This window comes from Diplotaxodon limnothrissa, linkage group LG17, assembly GCF_057381915.1.
Source record: "Diplotaxodon limnothrissa isolate DT_005_m linkage group LG17, D_limnothrissa_male_GT1.1, whole genome shotgun sequence".
NCBI lineage: Eukaryota > Metazoa > Chordata > Actinopteri > Cichliformes > Cichlidae > Diplotaxodon > Diplotaxodon limnothrissa.
Genome location: NC_140612.1, coordinates 19,895,002 through 19,909,508, shown reverse-complemented (window position 1 = coordinate 19,909,508; position 14,507 = coordinate 19,895,002). Strand labels below are relative to the sequence as shown.

The 14,507-nt window shown below is 39.1% G+C and overlaps 1 protein-coding gene across 1 annotated transcript in view; it reads left to right on the top strand.

Moving 5' to 3' along the window:
- Positions 1 to 14,507, top strand: part of LOC146614922 (thyrotropin-releasing hormone-degrading ectoenzyme-like) — a 279,130-nt gene that overhangs the window by 98,286 nt on the left and 166,337 nt on the right. Inside the window, exon 4 of the mRNA XM_085375895.1 lies at positions 6,567 to 6,693. Coding sequence (XP_085232021.1) covers positions 6,567 to 6,693 — 127 coding nt within the window. The remainder of the gene's footprint in view (positions 1 to 6,566; positions 6,694 to 14,507) is intronic.

Sequence of the window (14,507 nt, the reverse complement as noted above, 5' to 3'; positions counted from 1 at the left end):
GTGAGAGTGTTACAACTATCCTCATTCTCTAAATCTAAAGTAGCCACCTGACTCACTTTTGGAGCAGCCTCCAGTGGCAATTGGAGGAACTGCAGTTTATGGCACATCTGCATTGGCTTCATTTTTGAATCTTGGATGTTCCTGCTCGGAATGAACTAATGTTCATCAAGTAGATGTTGATTATTAATTTTAGGCCAACGCGACAACCGAAAATGTGAAAAAATATTTGCAGCTGTGTGTATGACTTTGCCTGGAAAATTTTCTTGTAGTTTCAGTAGAAGGCAGCTTAGTACTTTTTTTTTACCGGCCTTTGTTGGTATTTGTGCAGGTCTACAGCAGCTCGTGTGCGACACAAACACTGTGACACCACGTAGCAGCAGATCTGCAGCGTTACCACTGAACAGGTTTCAACGTGTTTTCACAGCTTTCTGAAAGCAGAATTTATTAGAGTGGAAGTGAAGCTCAGAGAGGAGAGACAGCAGAGGTACTGGGACAGTGTGTGTGTGTGTGTGTGTGTGTGTGTGTGTGTGTGTGTGTGTGTGTGTGTGAGTGATACGCCAGCAGTGATACAGCAGTATTACATCATAGTGAGTTTGTGTGTCTTCATGGGGAAAATAACACGTGTATTTTAACTTGTGTGTACATCTACCTGCCGCTACTTCTGCTGCTGTGTGTGTGTGTGTGTGCTGTATTTGATAGCCAGTCTCTATTGTCCTTCATCTGACAGTGAGCTAGTTTCTCCCTGACAGTGAAACCATTCAGCACACACACACACACACACACGCATTTAATTTGTCCTTTATTTTCATTCACACACGCTGATTCACGTGTATTGATCAGTGAGATCACTGCTGCCTGTCGCTATGGTAACCCCTATCTGTCAGCTGACATTGTTTGTGTATAATTAGTCTGGAGGATCAGTCTGATTAACTGCTCCATCCATCACAAAAACACAGAGAGGAGAGCTGGCAGCTTGTTTTAAGGGCACGTTTCAATCTTTTCGTGTCTCTCTGGCAGGTTTCTGCAGTTTCAGTCAGCTTCTTATGGTCGAAGTCAGAAAACTGTGAGAAATAAAACGCCTCTAAGCAAAAGCTCCAAGTGAGTTAATGTAGTTAATACAGTTTAGTATTCAGGCCACAGAAATGTTACTTGTCACCACTTTTAACTCAAAACTAATTAATTCCACACATGTTATGATCAAATTATCACATCTGTCCACCTGAAAAATCCTAAAACCAGAAACAGCAACACCACAGACGTGTGATTGTGTCAGTGTTTCACCGCTAAGCTCCATGAAACACATTAAACTCTACCCACCGTGCTCCCTCTGTGGCTTCATCAGCTCATAAAGCTTTACACGTTAAGAAGAATAACATTTTACTTACTTGAACTGTCTGGGGTCAGAGCACCTCCCACCATCTTAAAGACATTATTTAACAGTTTGTTTCTCTTAGGAGTGACGCCCAGCTTTTCTCTCTTTGCTTTACAAGCTGGAGATTTATAGCACTCTCCCGAAGGCATCATCACAGTCTCATTATGGAGACGTGAGGATTATCTACAATGACATATGGATTTTATGAGTGTGGCTTCTTTTTTTGTAGAACTGTCGATCTATGGATGTTTTTTTTCTCTCAAAAATTAACATTTTATAATTCTTTGAAGTCTTTCCATGTGTTTTTGACATGAGGATGGAAATCAAGAAAATAATAATATTAATGGATTGCATTTTATATAGCGCTTTTTGGGGCCCTCAAAGCACTGTACAATTCCACTATTCATTCACTCTCACATTCACACACTGGTGGAGGCAAGCTACAGTTGTAGCCACAGCTGCAGACGGGCAGACTGACAGAAGTGAGGCTGCCATATCACGCCATCGGCCCCTCTGGCCAACACCAGTAGGTGGTAGGTGAAGTGTCTTGCCCAAGGACACAGCGACCGAGAATGTCCGAGCCGGGGCTCGAACCGGCAACCTTCCGGTTGCAAGACGAACTGCCAACTCTTTGAGCCACGATCAAAGTTATTCATATAACTTATATATCTAAGTTACATAAATAAAAAGGCTAAAATATCTTACCACCATGCTTCTTTGTAATCGCAGACCGTAAGAGACGAGTTGAAGGTACTGAAGTCCCATGTCAACATTACAGTCTGTGCTGAAGGTTAATCCATAAGTTACAGTAGTTGTTAATTCTCGATCAACAAATCCATCAAGTATTTGTAGAGAATGTGATTATTCAGTGATACCAAGTGATACCAAGACGTGATACCATCAGTAAAGTTCACAAGGTAACTGCAGAACTCGACAAACATAACTGATCTGAAGTCTGCTGGCAGAGAAGTAGCTTTATCTCTGTGGAAGTCATAAAGTTGGTTGTTGGTTGGTTTGAAGCCCAGTCCTGACTTTGTCCTCTTTCTTTCAGACACAGTGCAATTTGATGTTGCATTTATCAAATTGGAAATTAGTATAGTACACCAAAAGCAGAACAAAGGTTCATTTCCTGCAGTGGAAAGTGCCGTCTGCTTCAGATCTCTGTTTGGTTTTGAATATGAGAAAAAGGGCACTGCGTGGCTTTGTTGGCTTTGTGGGCTGTAGGCTGTTTGAATATGCCCTACATGCTTGTTGCTAACTTTGTCAAGAATGGTCTGTGAGTCAGAAATGAACATGTAGAGTTTAAGGAGTTTTAAGCAAAGAATGATTGAAAAAATTAAATTAAACGGCCATGTATTTTATTGCCTAGACGGTTCAATTCGATCAGAGGGTTCATTCGGAGGGAAAGGAACCTTAAAGAGACAGAATCTTCTTTGCATGATGGAGCTTTTACCTGCGTCAGTGCATGGGACGATGAGTTGTGTTGACAGACAGTGATTTCTGGAAGTGCTCCTGAACCCATGCATCGATTTCCATGACAGAATCATCTCTGTTTTTAATGCAGTGTCGCCCAAGGGACCACACATTTTCAGCCTTTTCTCTTGCACACAGAGATTTCTCCACCTGCACCTGTCACAGACAAAAACAGACTTTAGACTCACCACCGATGAGACTGAGCCTCATAATTCAGTGTTTTGTGTAATAAAGTAATGGTGGCTGCTGCAAACAGAGCTTGGCTGTTTCCGTATGAAAGCTGCATCAGGAGATTAGACCAGCTGACCTCAAACACCGGATGCCTACTGAATAAAGCGGCAGCAGAAGATAATTTTCTTTTGCAGATCTGCCAAATTGCTTTTTTTTTTTTTAATGAAAATTGACTCAGATGGAGCAGATGTCTGTCTGTCTGTCTGTGAGCTTGAAAGAATCACTTTAGTTTAAAGAGTCCATTGGGAGTCATTGAAGTGAAACATTTTTGACTGAGCTTCAGAATCACAAGAGGGCAGCAGACTGACAGCACACTAACAAACACTAAGTTGGCATCAAAGTCAGATTAAAAAAAGAGCAAAATCTGTTTTTATTTTTCCTTCACAGTCGGACACAGACTCCTAATGTGTTGGTCAGTGTGATTGGTAATGTGTGTAAATAATTACACTGAACTTCAGTGCACCTGAACTTCTGTTTGATGGTGGCTGAAATACTAAAAACCACAATGCAGCATTATTTGAAACCCCTGTCCTTCTTCTGGTTGGCTTCACGGAGGCTTGTAGCCTGTAGGATGGTCTGTCAGATGATTTGATTATGACATTTAGCCTAGTCTTTTTAAAAAGCTAAACATTTAAGATACTGTACTGATGGGAGGATTGCACACCAACTTTTCTGGTGGCACCACCACAAGGTTCACAGTTGTGGCTTGGATATAGTTGTAGTTTAAAAGTAATCAAGAACTTTTGAATCAATTGCAGTAAAATTTGGATTCAAATATATTTTTTCTTCAGGATAAAGCCAGACTTTTTATCTATAGTTAACCTTAAAATTTAGGATCATGTCAAACTGCTGGCATTAACTTTGACATTAAACTTGAATTTAAACAGACATAACATTTCAATGACCACTGGCAGGTTAACACAGATCCTCTCTTCATCATGTTCCTGGGTGGGATATATTAGAGAGCAAATAAGCATTTTATGTTAGAAGAAGTGTTAAATGCAGTAAATGTAGGCAAATGTAAGGATTTGAGCAAGTGTGCAGCTCTTGTGGAGTGTTCCCAGTCTCCAAGGGTCAGCATCTGCCAAGCAGTCCAAGGAAGGAACAGTGGTGAACCAGCAACAGAGTCATAGTAGCCAAGGCTCACTGATGCATGTGGGGGAGTGAAGACTGGCCTGTGTGGTTTGACCCAACAGATGACCTGCTGTAGCTCAAACTGTTGAAAAATGTAATGCTTGTTCTGATACAACAGCATCAGAAGAGAAGGCAAGCTGGCGGAGGCAATGTGATTATTTGGGCAGTCTTCTGCTATGAAAACTTGAGTTGTGCCATCCATGTGGATGTTACTTTAACATGTACTACCTACCTAAGCACTGTTGAAGACCATGTACACCCTTTGATAGAACAGGGATAATGCGCCCTGCCACAAAGCAAAAATGGTTCAGCAATGGTTCGAGGAGCACAATCATGAGCCTCCAACTCCAACTTCGTCTCAGTCCAGTCTAGCATTTGGGATGAGCTGGACCAACACGTCTGATTTATGGAGGCCCCATCTTGCAACTCATAGGTCTTAAAGGATCTGTTGCTAACATATTGGTGCAGATACCACTGCACATCTTCAGCAATCTAGTGGAGTCCATGCCTCAATTGGTCAGAGCTGTTTTGGCAGCAAACGGGAGACCAACAATAATAGCCAGTTGGTCATAATGTTATGCTGATTGATGTATAAGGGCAAGTAATACTTAAATGAGTGAAGCCAAAGCACTGAGAAACTCAGCACTTCAACCTAGATCTCGTAATGCCCCATGGCCCACTTTGGATTTGTGTACAGATGAGCATACAAGTGTTCGAGTCCATACTGCATGAATTAAAATGGATTTCATTAGAAGTCAGTCAATATGTTACACTGTGTTTTGGTGAAGGTGTGCAATGTTAAAGGGGGTAAAAAAAAGACAGAAGTGAAGCTGCTGTCACAGCTCTACAGGGAAAGAGCTGTGATTTTGCTTTTACCCACAGCTTGTCAGGAGCTGTGAGGCACAAAAAAAGAACCTCTTCTCAAGTACAAATTGCCATCTTCACCAAACAATAGATTCACTTTCGAAAGAGCAGATGATCATTTTAATCCCAGCAACAGTGATGAGTTGGAGTGTCTCTCACACACACTTTGTCAGCATGTCATCCTGCAGTGGTTCAGAGGTCAGCAGCCTGACCACTGCATTTATAATTCTATTAGTTTTGACCACCAGCTAAGACCTGCTGACCTTCATCTTAAGTTCAGTTCCAGTGTGGCCATGGTTCAAGTCCAGATGCCACTCCCATGTCAGGTCTTTGCTGAATTTTTCCTAGCAAAGGGGGTTGTTACTTTTGTTCTCCACTTGTCCAGTTTTCCCTATTTTGCACCGAAGGATAGGGATTTTTTGGCTAATAGCCCATTCAGGCTTCCCAGTGAGGATTACTTTGCTGGTATAAAATTACTATTTTACTCCACTCAAACTGTGTAATCTTTGGCATTTGTCATCAATTCAGCTTAAGAAATGGGGATATTTTTTTATGTTTTTGTTTATGTGACAGGCTATTAATAACAAACTACATATGCAACTTAAAATTCAATCTTTAATCAATTTTCTGTTAAGTGCAGAAACAACACTGGTTCATTCCTTTTTTAATGCCTGCTTTCCTATAAAAATGTCAGAAAAAAAAGACCAAAAAGCCTGCAGAACTCTTACTCAGGAGCACTTTAAAAGTTGCAAAATGTCTGGCTCCCTGGACACAAAATATAAAGAAATGCGGGGGGCTTGAGTAAACAGTCTGAATGAATAAATATTGCTACATGTCCATAGAAAAATATGTAAATTTGATTTAGGGTGAACTGTCCTTTATAAATAAATGATGCAGCTGCTCCAACCCCTGTCCAATAATGAGCCCACACTGATCATTAGACTGTGTGAAATACTGGAATCCACCTGTAGCAGAACATTTAACATTCTTGTATTTTTTTTTGCTTCCGTCTACAGTCGATATTCTTGCTCACAGCTGTAAATCAATTTTTTTCTTGTTTTATATTTGAACCAAATCAACCAGACTCCATTGTTCTGTCTGGAGAGCAGAATATGAAGTCGACCTGATTCACTTATTTTGTCTGTAGATGTGACCCACCTAACACGGACCTGATTCCATTTGTTTTTTCGCAAATTTCGAAGAAAACATCTCTCAAATATAATTTTTCCTTTCTGCAGATATAAACTTAAACTCTCTCTGATTGTATTATTTCCCCTGAAGAGTTTAATATACACACAGCATTCTCCTGTTTGTATCTGTCAAATTTAATTTCCTTTTCTGTATAGATTTGAAAAAAAGTGGCTTAATTTCATTTTGTTCTCTGTAGAGCTGAGCATACACTAATTCCAATTTCCTTTCTCTGTATCTGTTTTTAGATCCATCTCAATTAAAATCAGCTTAATTCCATTTCTTCCTCTGTATTTGTCTTCAGATCCGTCTCTATGCTCGGCCAGATGCCATTTTGAGCGGAGCAGGGGACTACGCCCTCCACATTACTAAGAGGCTCCTCGGATTTTATCAGGACTACTTCAAAGTCCAGTACTCTCTGCCTAAACTAGGTAAGGCTGCTGACGTGCTGTCCTTCCTCTGACGTTATGTGGGCTCGTCTCCTTCATTGTCTTGCCAGGATCTGCTCAGTGTGCACCGCAGCTCTCTGACTGTGTGGAGATGAAGTAAAGTTGGGACGAAATACTTTGTTCTCCTGAAGTCTGATTTCCTGTCAGCTTTCATTAAATAAAAACCACACTGTGTACTTACCATCCCTCTGCCGATCCAAATTAGGAAAGGAAAAACAGCTTCCACTTCCTGGGTGTCTCATTTTAGGGAAGTCAGCCAACTCTTTGTCCTTTGTACAATTACTGTTAGGCTCATCAATTTTTACTCATATGGGGCAAAGAAAGCACACTGTCCTCCTTTTCCTTTTGTGTGTTGGGGGCTACAAAGAGAATAGGTCTGGGAATTGAACCTCAGCCAGTTCATGGCAGTTGTAGACATTAAGCACAGTCAGAGGGTATTTTTATTAAAGGAGAAAAGGGTTTGTCTTTACACGCATCAGAGTAAGATTTCAAAGTACTGAAGTTCAATGCCAACTTTGTCCCTTCATCCTTTATATTTTTAGACTCTGTTATATAACTGGTTGAATTACAGTAAAAGTGTAAAAAATGTGATTGCCTCACTACAGACATAAAATAGTTTAAATGCCCTGTAGTTAATTCTTTGAAGCGTCTGAATGGATTTGTATGGCAGTGACAGCTGACCTTGGTGCACTGCAGCTCAGACATGAAACTAAACTACAGTGTTTAAAATGCAAGCTGTAAGTGGCAGTGAAAGGACTTCTATCAGCTTGCATGACAATTATTTTTATTATTTTTTTTGAATTGATTAACACTGTTTTGTCCTCCGTGTTTAGATTGCTAACAGCTAAATGAGTGGAATAATGTAACTGAAGCTGAACCTGAAGTTGAAACAAGTTTGAAAGAAGTTTTGAATGAGGTGGTAAGATGACTTAATGACTTCAATGAAATCAGCACATAATGGAACTGAAGATAAAGCTAAAGTTGGAAGAAGGTGAAGTGGTAACAGTCTTCTTGTTGTAGTTTTTTTGAGTCACTTAAAAGTCAACGTTTTGTAGTTTTTCTGTATAAATTACTCAGGGGTTGAAGTGGGGGCAGGGATAGCTCAGTAGGTAAAGTGGTCGCCCCATGATCGGAAGGTCGGCGGTTCGAATCCACTTAACGGCTACCCTGAGGTACCCCTGAGCAAGGTACACAGCAAATTCGAAAGTGTTAAATGTTTTGGTGTTAATAGTCTTCTTGCAAAAGTAGAGTTAATTTTACTCTAAGCAGAGTCACATTCTTTTAATGTAACTCTGAGGTGTAAAATGATAGTAGTTAAAATCGAGTGTTAAAAATGAGTGTTTCTCTGTCAAATCTGGAGGTGTTACAATGGAAACATTAACTCTTGACCTCTTAACTCTGAACTCCTAGACGGGCTATGACACCAATAGAGTGAATTCACAGACTCCGCCCCCAGCACGGCTCCAATCGAAGCTGAAGTGAAGCCGTTTCAGAACATTTTGCTCTACATATTTGAGTTGTTTGCCATGCTTGGTAAGTCATTTTTTCAAAGATTGTTTCAATTGTTATTAGCTTTTACTTCTGTGGTTCTTTGGAGTTGAGACAAAGCTGTGTGAAAGGCATTAGCCATGTTGCTCGGTGATAGCATAATATTCTGTTTTAGCTAGCTGAAAGGTATTGTTTGCGGGCAAATACCACAGCCTTGAAAAAAAGCTTGCATGTGAATTTTCAGTCAAACTTTTGGTCAAATACACCTAAAACAATGTGTAGAATGTGAAATGTTGGTATAATGGTGCTACTTGAAGCCTGAAAACGATCGCCCATAAAAAAAAAACGAGCAAACAGCAGTAGCAGGCGTCCTGACTGGATTCTACGTTAGCATAGATCCCTCCAGAGTTTTGTGCACACGGTTTAGGTAAAAATGAAAAAGGTTGAGGTTTTACATTTAGTTCAGTATTACCTGTTGCCTGTGTCCTTGTCTTTTGGGAAAATACTTTACACAAGTAATGGCTCAAAGAGGATTCCTTTTTTTTTTTTTTTTTTTTTACTGTGCTGCAATTGTTTACTGGATTATTTGTGCCATTAATTAGTGTCAACTAATTTTTATTCAATCTCCACACAGGATATGCTTGTGAAGATGGAATATGGGCGAGAGCAGAAGTGCGTTGAAGTTCCACAAAGTGATGAATGAAGGACATGCATATTGTATTGAAGAAATAAGTGATGAGAATGCTGTTATTTGCATTTACCATGTCAGACCTTTTGATAAACAAAATTCTAATGAAAGTGAGAACATGTATACTGTTACATCTTTCAGAAAATGTTTTGAAATTGTGGTGCACAGTTCTGAATAAATGTTTTTCAAAAACCATTGCATCTTTTTAGTAAATGTTTATTTCCAAAAGAAATTTCTAGAAGTTCAGAACAGTAAAATTCCCGCTTTTTAGAATGAATTAGAAGATAACTCTTACGTAGTTAAACTAAAATACTCTTTGAGAGTTAATATATAAACTCTTAACACCAAGTGTTAAACACTAAATCAGAGTTAACTACCAACTCTCCAAAAAGAGTTAAATTAACACTCTCTGGTGTGGACCCATATAGACACTTTAATAGTGTTGAAATCAAATCTGACAGTGTTAATTTGGACATGCTGGATTTGCTGTGTACCGTCCCTACACACTGCTCCCCGGGCGCCTGCTTAGTGGGCTGCCCACTGCTTCACTGAGTGAATGGGTCAAATGCAGAGAAAAACAAGTAATTTCCCCATGGGGATCAATAAAGTATCCATTATTATTATTATTATTATTATTAACATTGAGAGTAGCTCTGATTAGTTGCCATGTGTTTGTTAGCTAGTCGAATATAAAAAGATATAACCAGACATTACAGAAGCTATCAGGATTTCTATACAGCATAAACTTAGTATAAAGACTTTTACACACTGGAAGTGTTAGGAGAAAAAAAACAACACAAAGTTCAGGATTTTTTTAATGTATATACACACACGTCACGTTTTTGCAACCCGAGACTGAAAAACTGAGATTCTGGTTTCACAAAGAGAAGACAGCAGGACGGAGTATTTCATGGTTTGAGCCCAGATTTGAAGCTGTATTGGCAGTTGGGACCACATCTGAGGAGGCAAACAGATCATTTCAGAGAGCCGATTAATCCAGAGCAGTCTCTAGCTGTGTATCGGAGGTAATGAAGTATTAATTAACTATTTCTATATCATTGTATATTCAGTACTAGAGCACGAACTACAGGTCAGTGTAAACAGTTGCATTTTTAATGCACAAAATAGTGACAAAAACTTAATGCATCCTGTGTGTAAAACTTTTTAGAGGTCTGTGTGTTCTGTGAGTAAATCAAATTGCATCATCAGTTTAAAGATAAATTCGCTAGCTGGGACCACACCCTCAGTTGAGCTGTACAATGGGTGATGGACTGTTGACTGATGCTGCGGTTTGGGGAAGGCCTCGGAGGGGACTGGCAGCAGTTCCCGGGCCAGGCAGATCCCCATGTACTTTTACATGTAAAAGAAAAGAAGATGGGGGAGGGGGGTATGAAAAGCAGGTATTGGTGAAGGGGCATATATAGACTGAAGAGCAGATGGGGCATGGATGTGGGTGTGGTCCCGCTCCTGAAATTAACCCTTTAGAGCCGATCGGAGCGGGAACGCTCTGTTATGCGTAACTATTTTTAAATCCCGGTAGCACTGCAACCACGTAAGCTAGCGCAAAAATTTTTTTTGCATATGAAACCGGAGGAGTTGTACTTACATATTGTGCCATCAGCTTGTCCTAGGTCACGGTTTCCTTCCACATAAAGCTTTGCAAAAACTGCATAAAAAGCGCTTTCAGGAACAAAAACATAATATTCCAGAAACACGCTTTGCTGGTCCGATCAGCTGTTCAAAACACTTCCTACGTTGGAATAGACGTCAGCGCGAACTTTTGCATTTCCACCATTACCTGGCCGAAACCGGAAGTGACGTCATTTTCGCGGAAATGTAGTCTTTTTTGCGATCAGGGCCTCAGGGCCTATACTGCTCTTTTTAAAAGTTATCTTTGACTTTATGACTTTCTGTGTCGTTTCTGGGATGCTTAGGACTCATATTGCACTGTTGGAAATAGTTTATTTTGATGCATATGCTGCTTTTTTGCAAATTTGCAGTATAATATTTATTTTCGTTTTTCCTGCAGTGTATAAAAATTGGTGTATTTCAAAAATAAAACTATGAAGACACTCAAAATAAATTTCCTGTGGTGGGAAACTATTTTGTGCAACTTTTTTGTATTTACAGTTTTGAGGGATAAGCCTCTTAAATTTCTCTAACTACAAATATATGTTAAAAAATCAAAAACGATTTTCAATTTTTTTGTAGTTTATTGCACTTTTTTGCAATTTATGTAATTACTATGCACTTAATGAATACATATTATTAAAATCTGGGCTATAATGGTTGTATTGATGTATAGCAACTTGAAATGCTCCCAAAAATGGCTCCACAGCATGTAAAAATATAATATAAGCTCTGGCGGACTTGGTTCTATGGTAGGTCTTAAAGGGTTAAGATAAAATACCCCCACTTGATGTCTGCTACCCTTTAATGTAGCTTAACACTGACCATGAACATCACAGCCTGCTCTGCACCAGTCCAGCATAGTGCATTACTGCAGTCCTTACCACAATACTGTAAACCAACCAGTTTAGTCTGCAATGAACACTACTAAACCTGCCTATTCATCAAAATTTTAGTCACACAAAATTAGTATACCTCAGCTTTTGAGATGTTTGCTAAATATAAAGCAACACATTATGTTTAGATCAAATAGAAAAAAATATCCAAAACTACAAAACAATACTTGTTGGGCTGTCCTTGCCTTTTAAAATGATTTAGTGCACCTCTTACCATGCCATCAACTGGAGGTAATGCCAGGCTTCAACACATGAAAAATTAACTGGCTTGGCAGTATCATGCATTAATCTGCCTATCAGATTTAATTGTGCATTAATTGAAGGTGTTGGAACATCATTCCAGGTCGTTCCAGCCCACTTTAACACCTAGTGTGGTCATAATTGCTGGATAAGAGGAACTTAATGGAATTCAAATTGAACCTTTAGTTGAAGAACTATAAACGTGGAGGTGGTGGCAAAAGCTGAAAACATATGTATGATAGCTCATGTTATTAAAAGATGAAAATTAAAGTGTTGTCAAGCCATTTTTCAAATGCTGAGAGGAGATGAAGAGTCAGCTCAGATGCCCAATAAATCAAAGAAATCTATATATTTGAATTTTAGATTCCTCACTGCCACTTTGTCTGTTTGTTGTTGTTGTTGTTGTTGTTGTTGTTGTTGTTTTTTATTGTAAAATTAAACAAAATGATCAAAAGTAATGAAAAGAAGAACTAGTAGCTAGAAATGTCCAGAAAATTTTAGGTTTTGGTATTATGTGCAAGTTTTGAAAAGGGATGTTGCTCCAAAGATTGTCCATGGGTTGCAAATGAAGTGTTGCATCTCAAGTGCAAACTGAATAACCATGAGTTTGTTCCAGATGCAGATAGTGGTAGATTGAAGCAGAGACACACAGCGAGATGGCAGCCAAATATGTGACCTCCAGTCCAGTGTGTTTTGCATAAAAGAACTCTTCAGTATACAGCCCAGAATTCAGAAAAGGTCTGGAGGCTTTCCAGTGGTGTATAAGATGTCTTATCTGTGGGCACAGCAGAATTCTGCAATTTGCATTCAGAAGGAAATTGCTCTAAATCTGATTTAAATTTTACTCAGACATTATGGATTAAGTGAAGCGAGCTCCAAATGAGAGCCAGGGTTTGTCTTTAAAATATTTTTAACTTTTTCATAAGAATGTAGTGGGAGCCAGTGGTGCTGTGCTGCATTTGAGATTTTCTGTCATAATTCAGTTTTTTTTTTAATTCCAAAAAGATGTGTCGAGTGAAGGGTAACAGAGACCATATTGTATTAATCACTGCCAAGAAACACTGTAGTGCTCACAAATGCCTCTGCATTGTTCTATAGTCTTGGTAAAAATAATAAATGATAACATAATAATTTAATTATAAACACTTGGAATTAAATATATGTGTGCTTCCTAGAATTAACTGTACATTCATTTTTATATATTGTCACTTGGTCAGACAAACGTCTGGCTATGAAATTGACTTCTTTCTCTTGATACCCTTTCTGACACAGCTGTCTCAGATATGATGGTGTCACTTCAGTTACCTGTGTTTCCAACCCTCAGACACACCTGCCTGAGGGCTGTCAAACCCTGCTGCTATAAACGGTCCACCGTCATATTAAAATTAAGACTTTATGTCTGTGTGAATTAAAAAAAAGTCCAATCAAAATCCACTAAATTGCAAAGAAAGTTTACTTTAAGTGCAAAGATGATATAGATATGTCCACCATCACTAGTCTGTAGTGATATTATCTGACTAAACATACTATCAAACTGTCTCCTGAGGGCTTTTCCTTCAAGATGGATTCATGTTTCAGCGTGCTTTGATAAATAAAATGTTCAGTTAAAGGATAACATGAAGCTTTGATCTTTATTTTGACAATATGGTTTGATTCATGGTTCATGTTGTGCTTGATTTTCCTTTGCTGTTATGTTACTGACTGACCTTCTTTTCAACATCCTGTCTGTGTCTTCCTGTCTGCACCCTTTACACTCACACTGTAAAACTGAATAAAAAGTATAAGGGAGAAATGAGTACCAAAGTAAAACAGGAAGTAACTAATATAAAGGTTAGACAGTGGCACTTGTTGAAGGCCTATACCCACATAAGGTGTGGTGTGGTATACAGCAAACAACCAAATGTGTGAGTGCTCACCACTGTACTGTGCTTTCACTCACCAGTCATTTTAAAAACAAATCCAAAAAACTAACTCCTAAAGTCAAAGTAATTCTAAGCTTATACCAAAATAAAGTTCTCTTTTTTAGAGTGAGGACAGCTGTCATGCTTTGCATAATTGACTTGGAAGCTTGTTTTTAATCAAAGCATGCCACTTTAAAGTGTTTCAAGTGTCATGTCAACACATTTGAATATTTTTGCTTGGCATTTTAATGCTAGTCAGTATTTTTCCTCTGCTTTACCAGAAACATGAGCTGACTGAATCAGTCAGTTGAAACTTTATAGCAGTATGAGCCTTTTTCGTCTGTGCGTCCTGGGCTTTCCTCCTATAAAACCTTCAGCCTTTCTGCAGCAGTATATATGTGCAGCCATATTTGCTATGTAGCTGTGCTATTTGCTATGCTTCTTCCTGCCCAGATTAATGAATCCTCTCAGAACAGTCAAATTTCATCTCATCCTCCTTCTTCTTTTCTTCTCGTGTCTTTATAATTGTTTGTGTTTTATTCTTCTGACCTGCCAGAATCAATTAGTTGTGTTACAGCGGTACATTTCTTTTTTCCTCTCTTCACCCAAACAAGCTAATGTGATCACTGAGGCTCCATATTGTATATGTCAGACACTTTCTTGCTGTCTACATTCATCCATCACATTAGAAATTCACTTTCAGTCAAAGCTTCCTGTTTGTTTTCATCGCCTCAGATTAGGCCTGACATTTAATTCCACCCTCCCTGACCTTTGCAGTGATATTAGCAGCATTAGCAGCATTAACGAGCTGCCCCATGCTGAGTTAAAGGTGATGTCACATCCTGTGGTCCAGACCTGGCTGCACAAAAGTGTCAGGTTAAAAGCTTGAACCTCTTTGATGTCAGGTTGTGAGGAACGGGTTTTATTGGCCTCCCGAATCTGTCTTATCTTTTA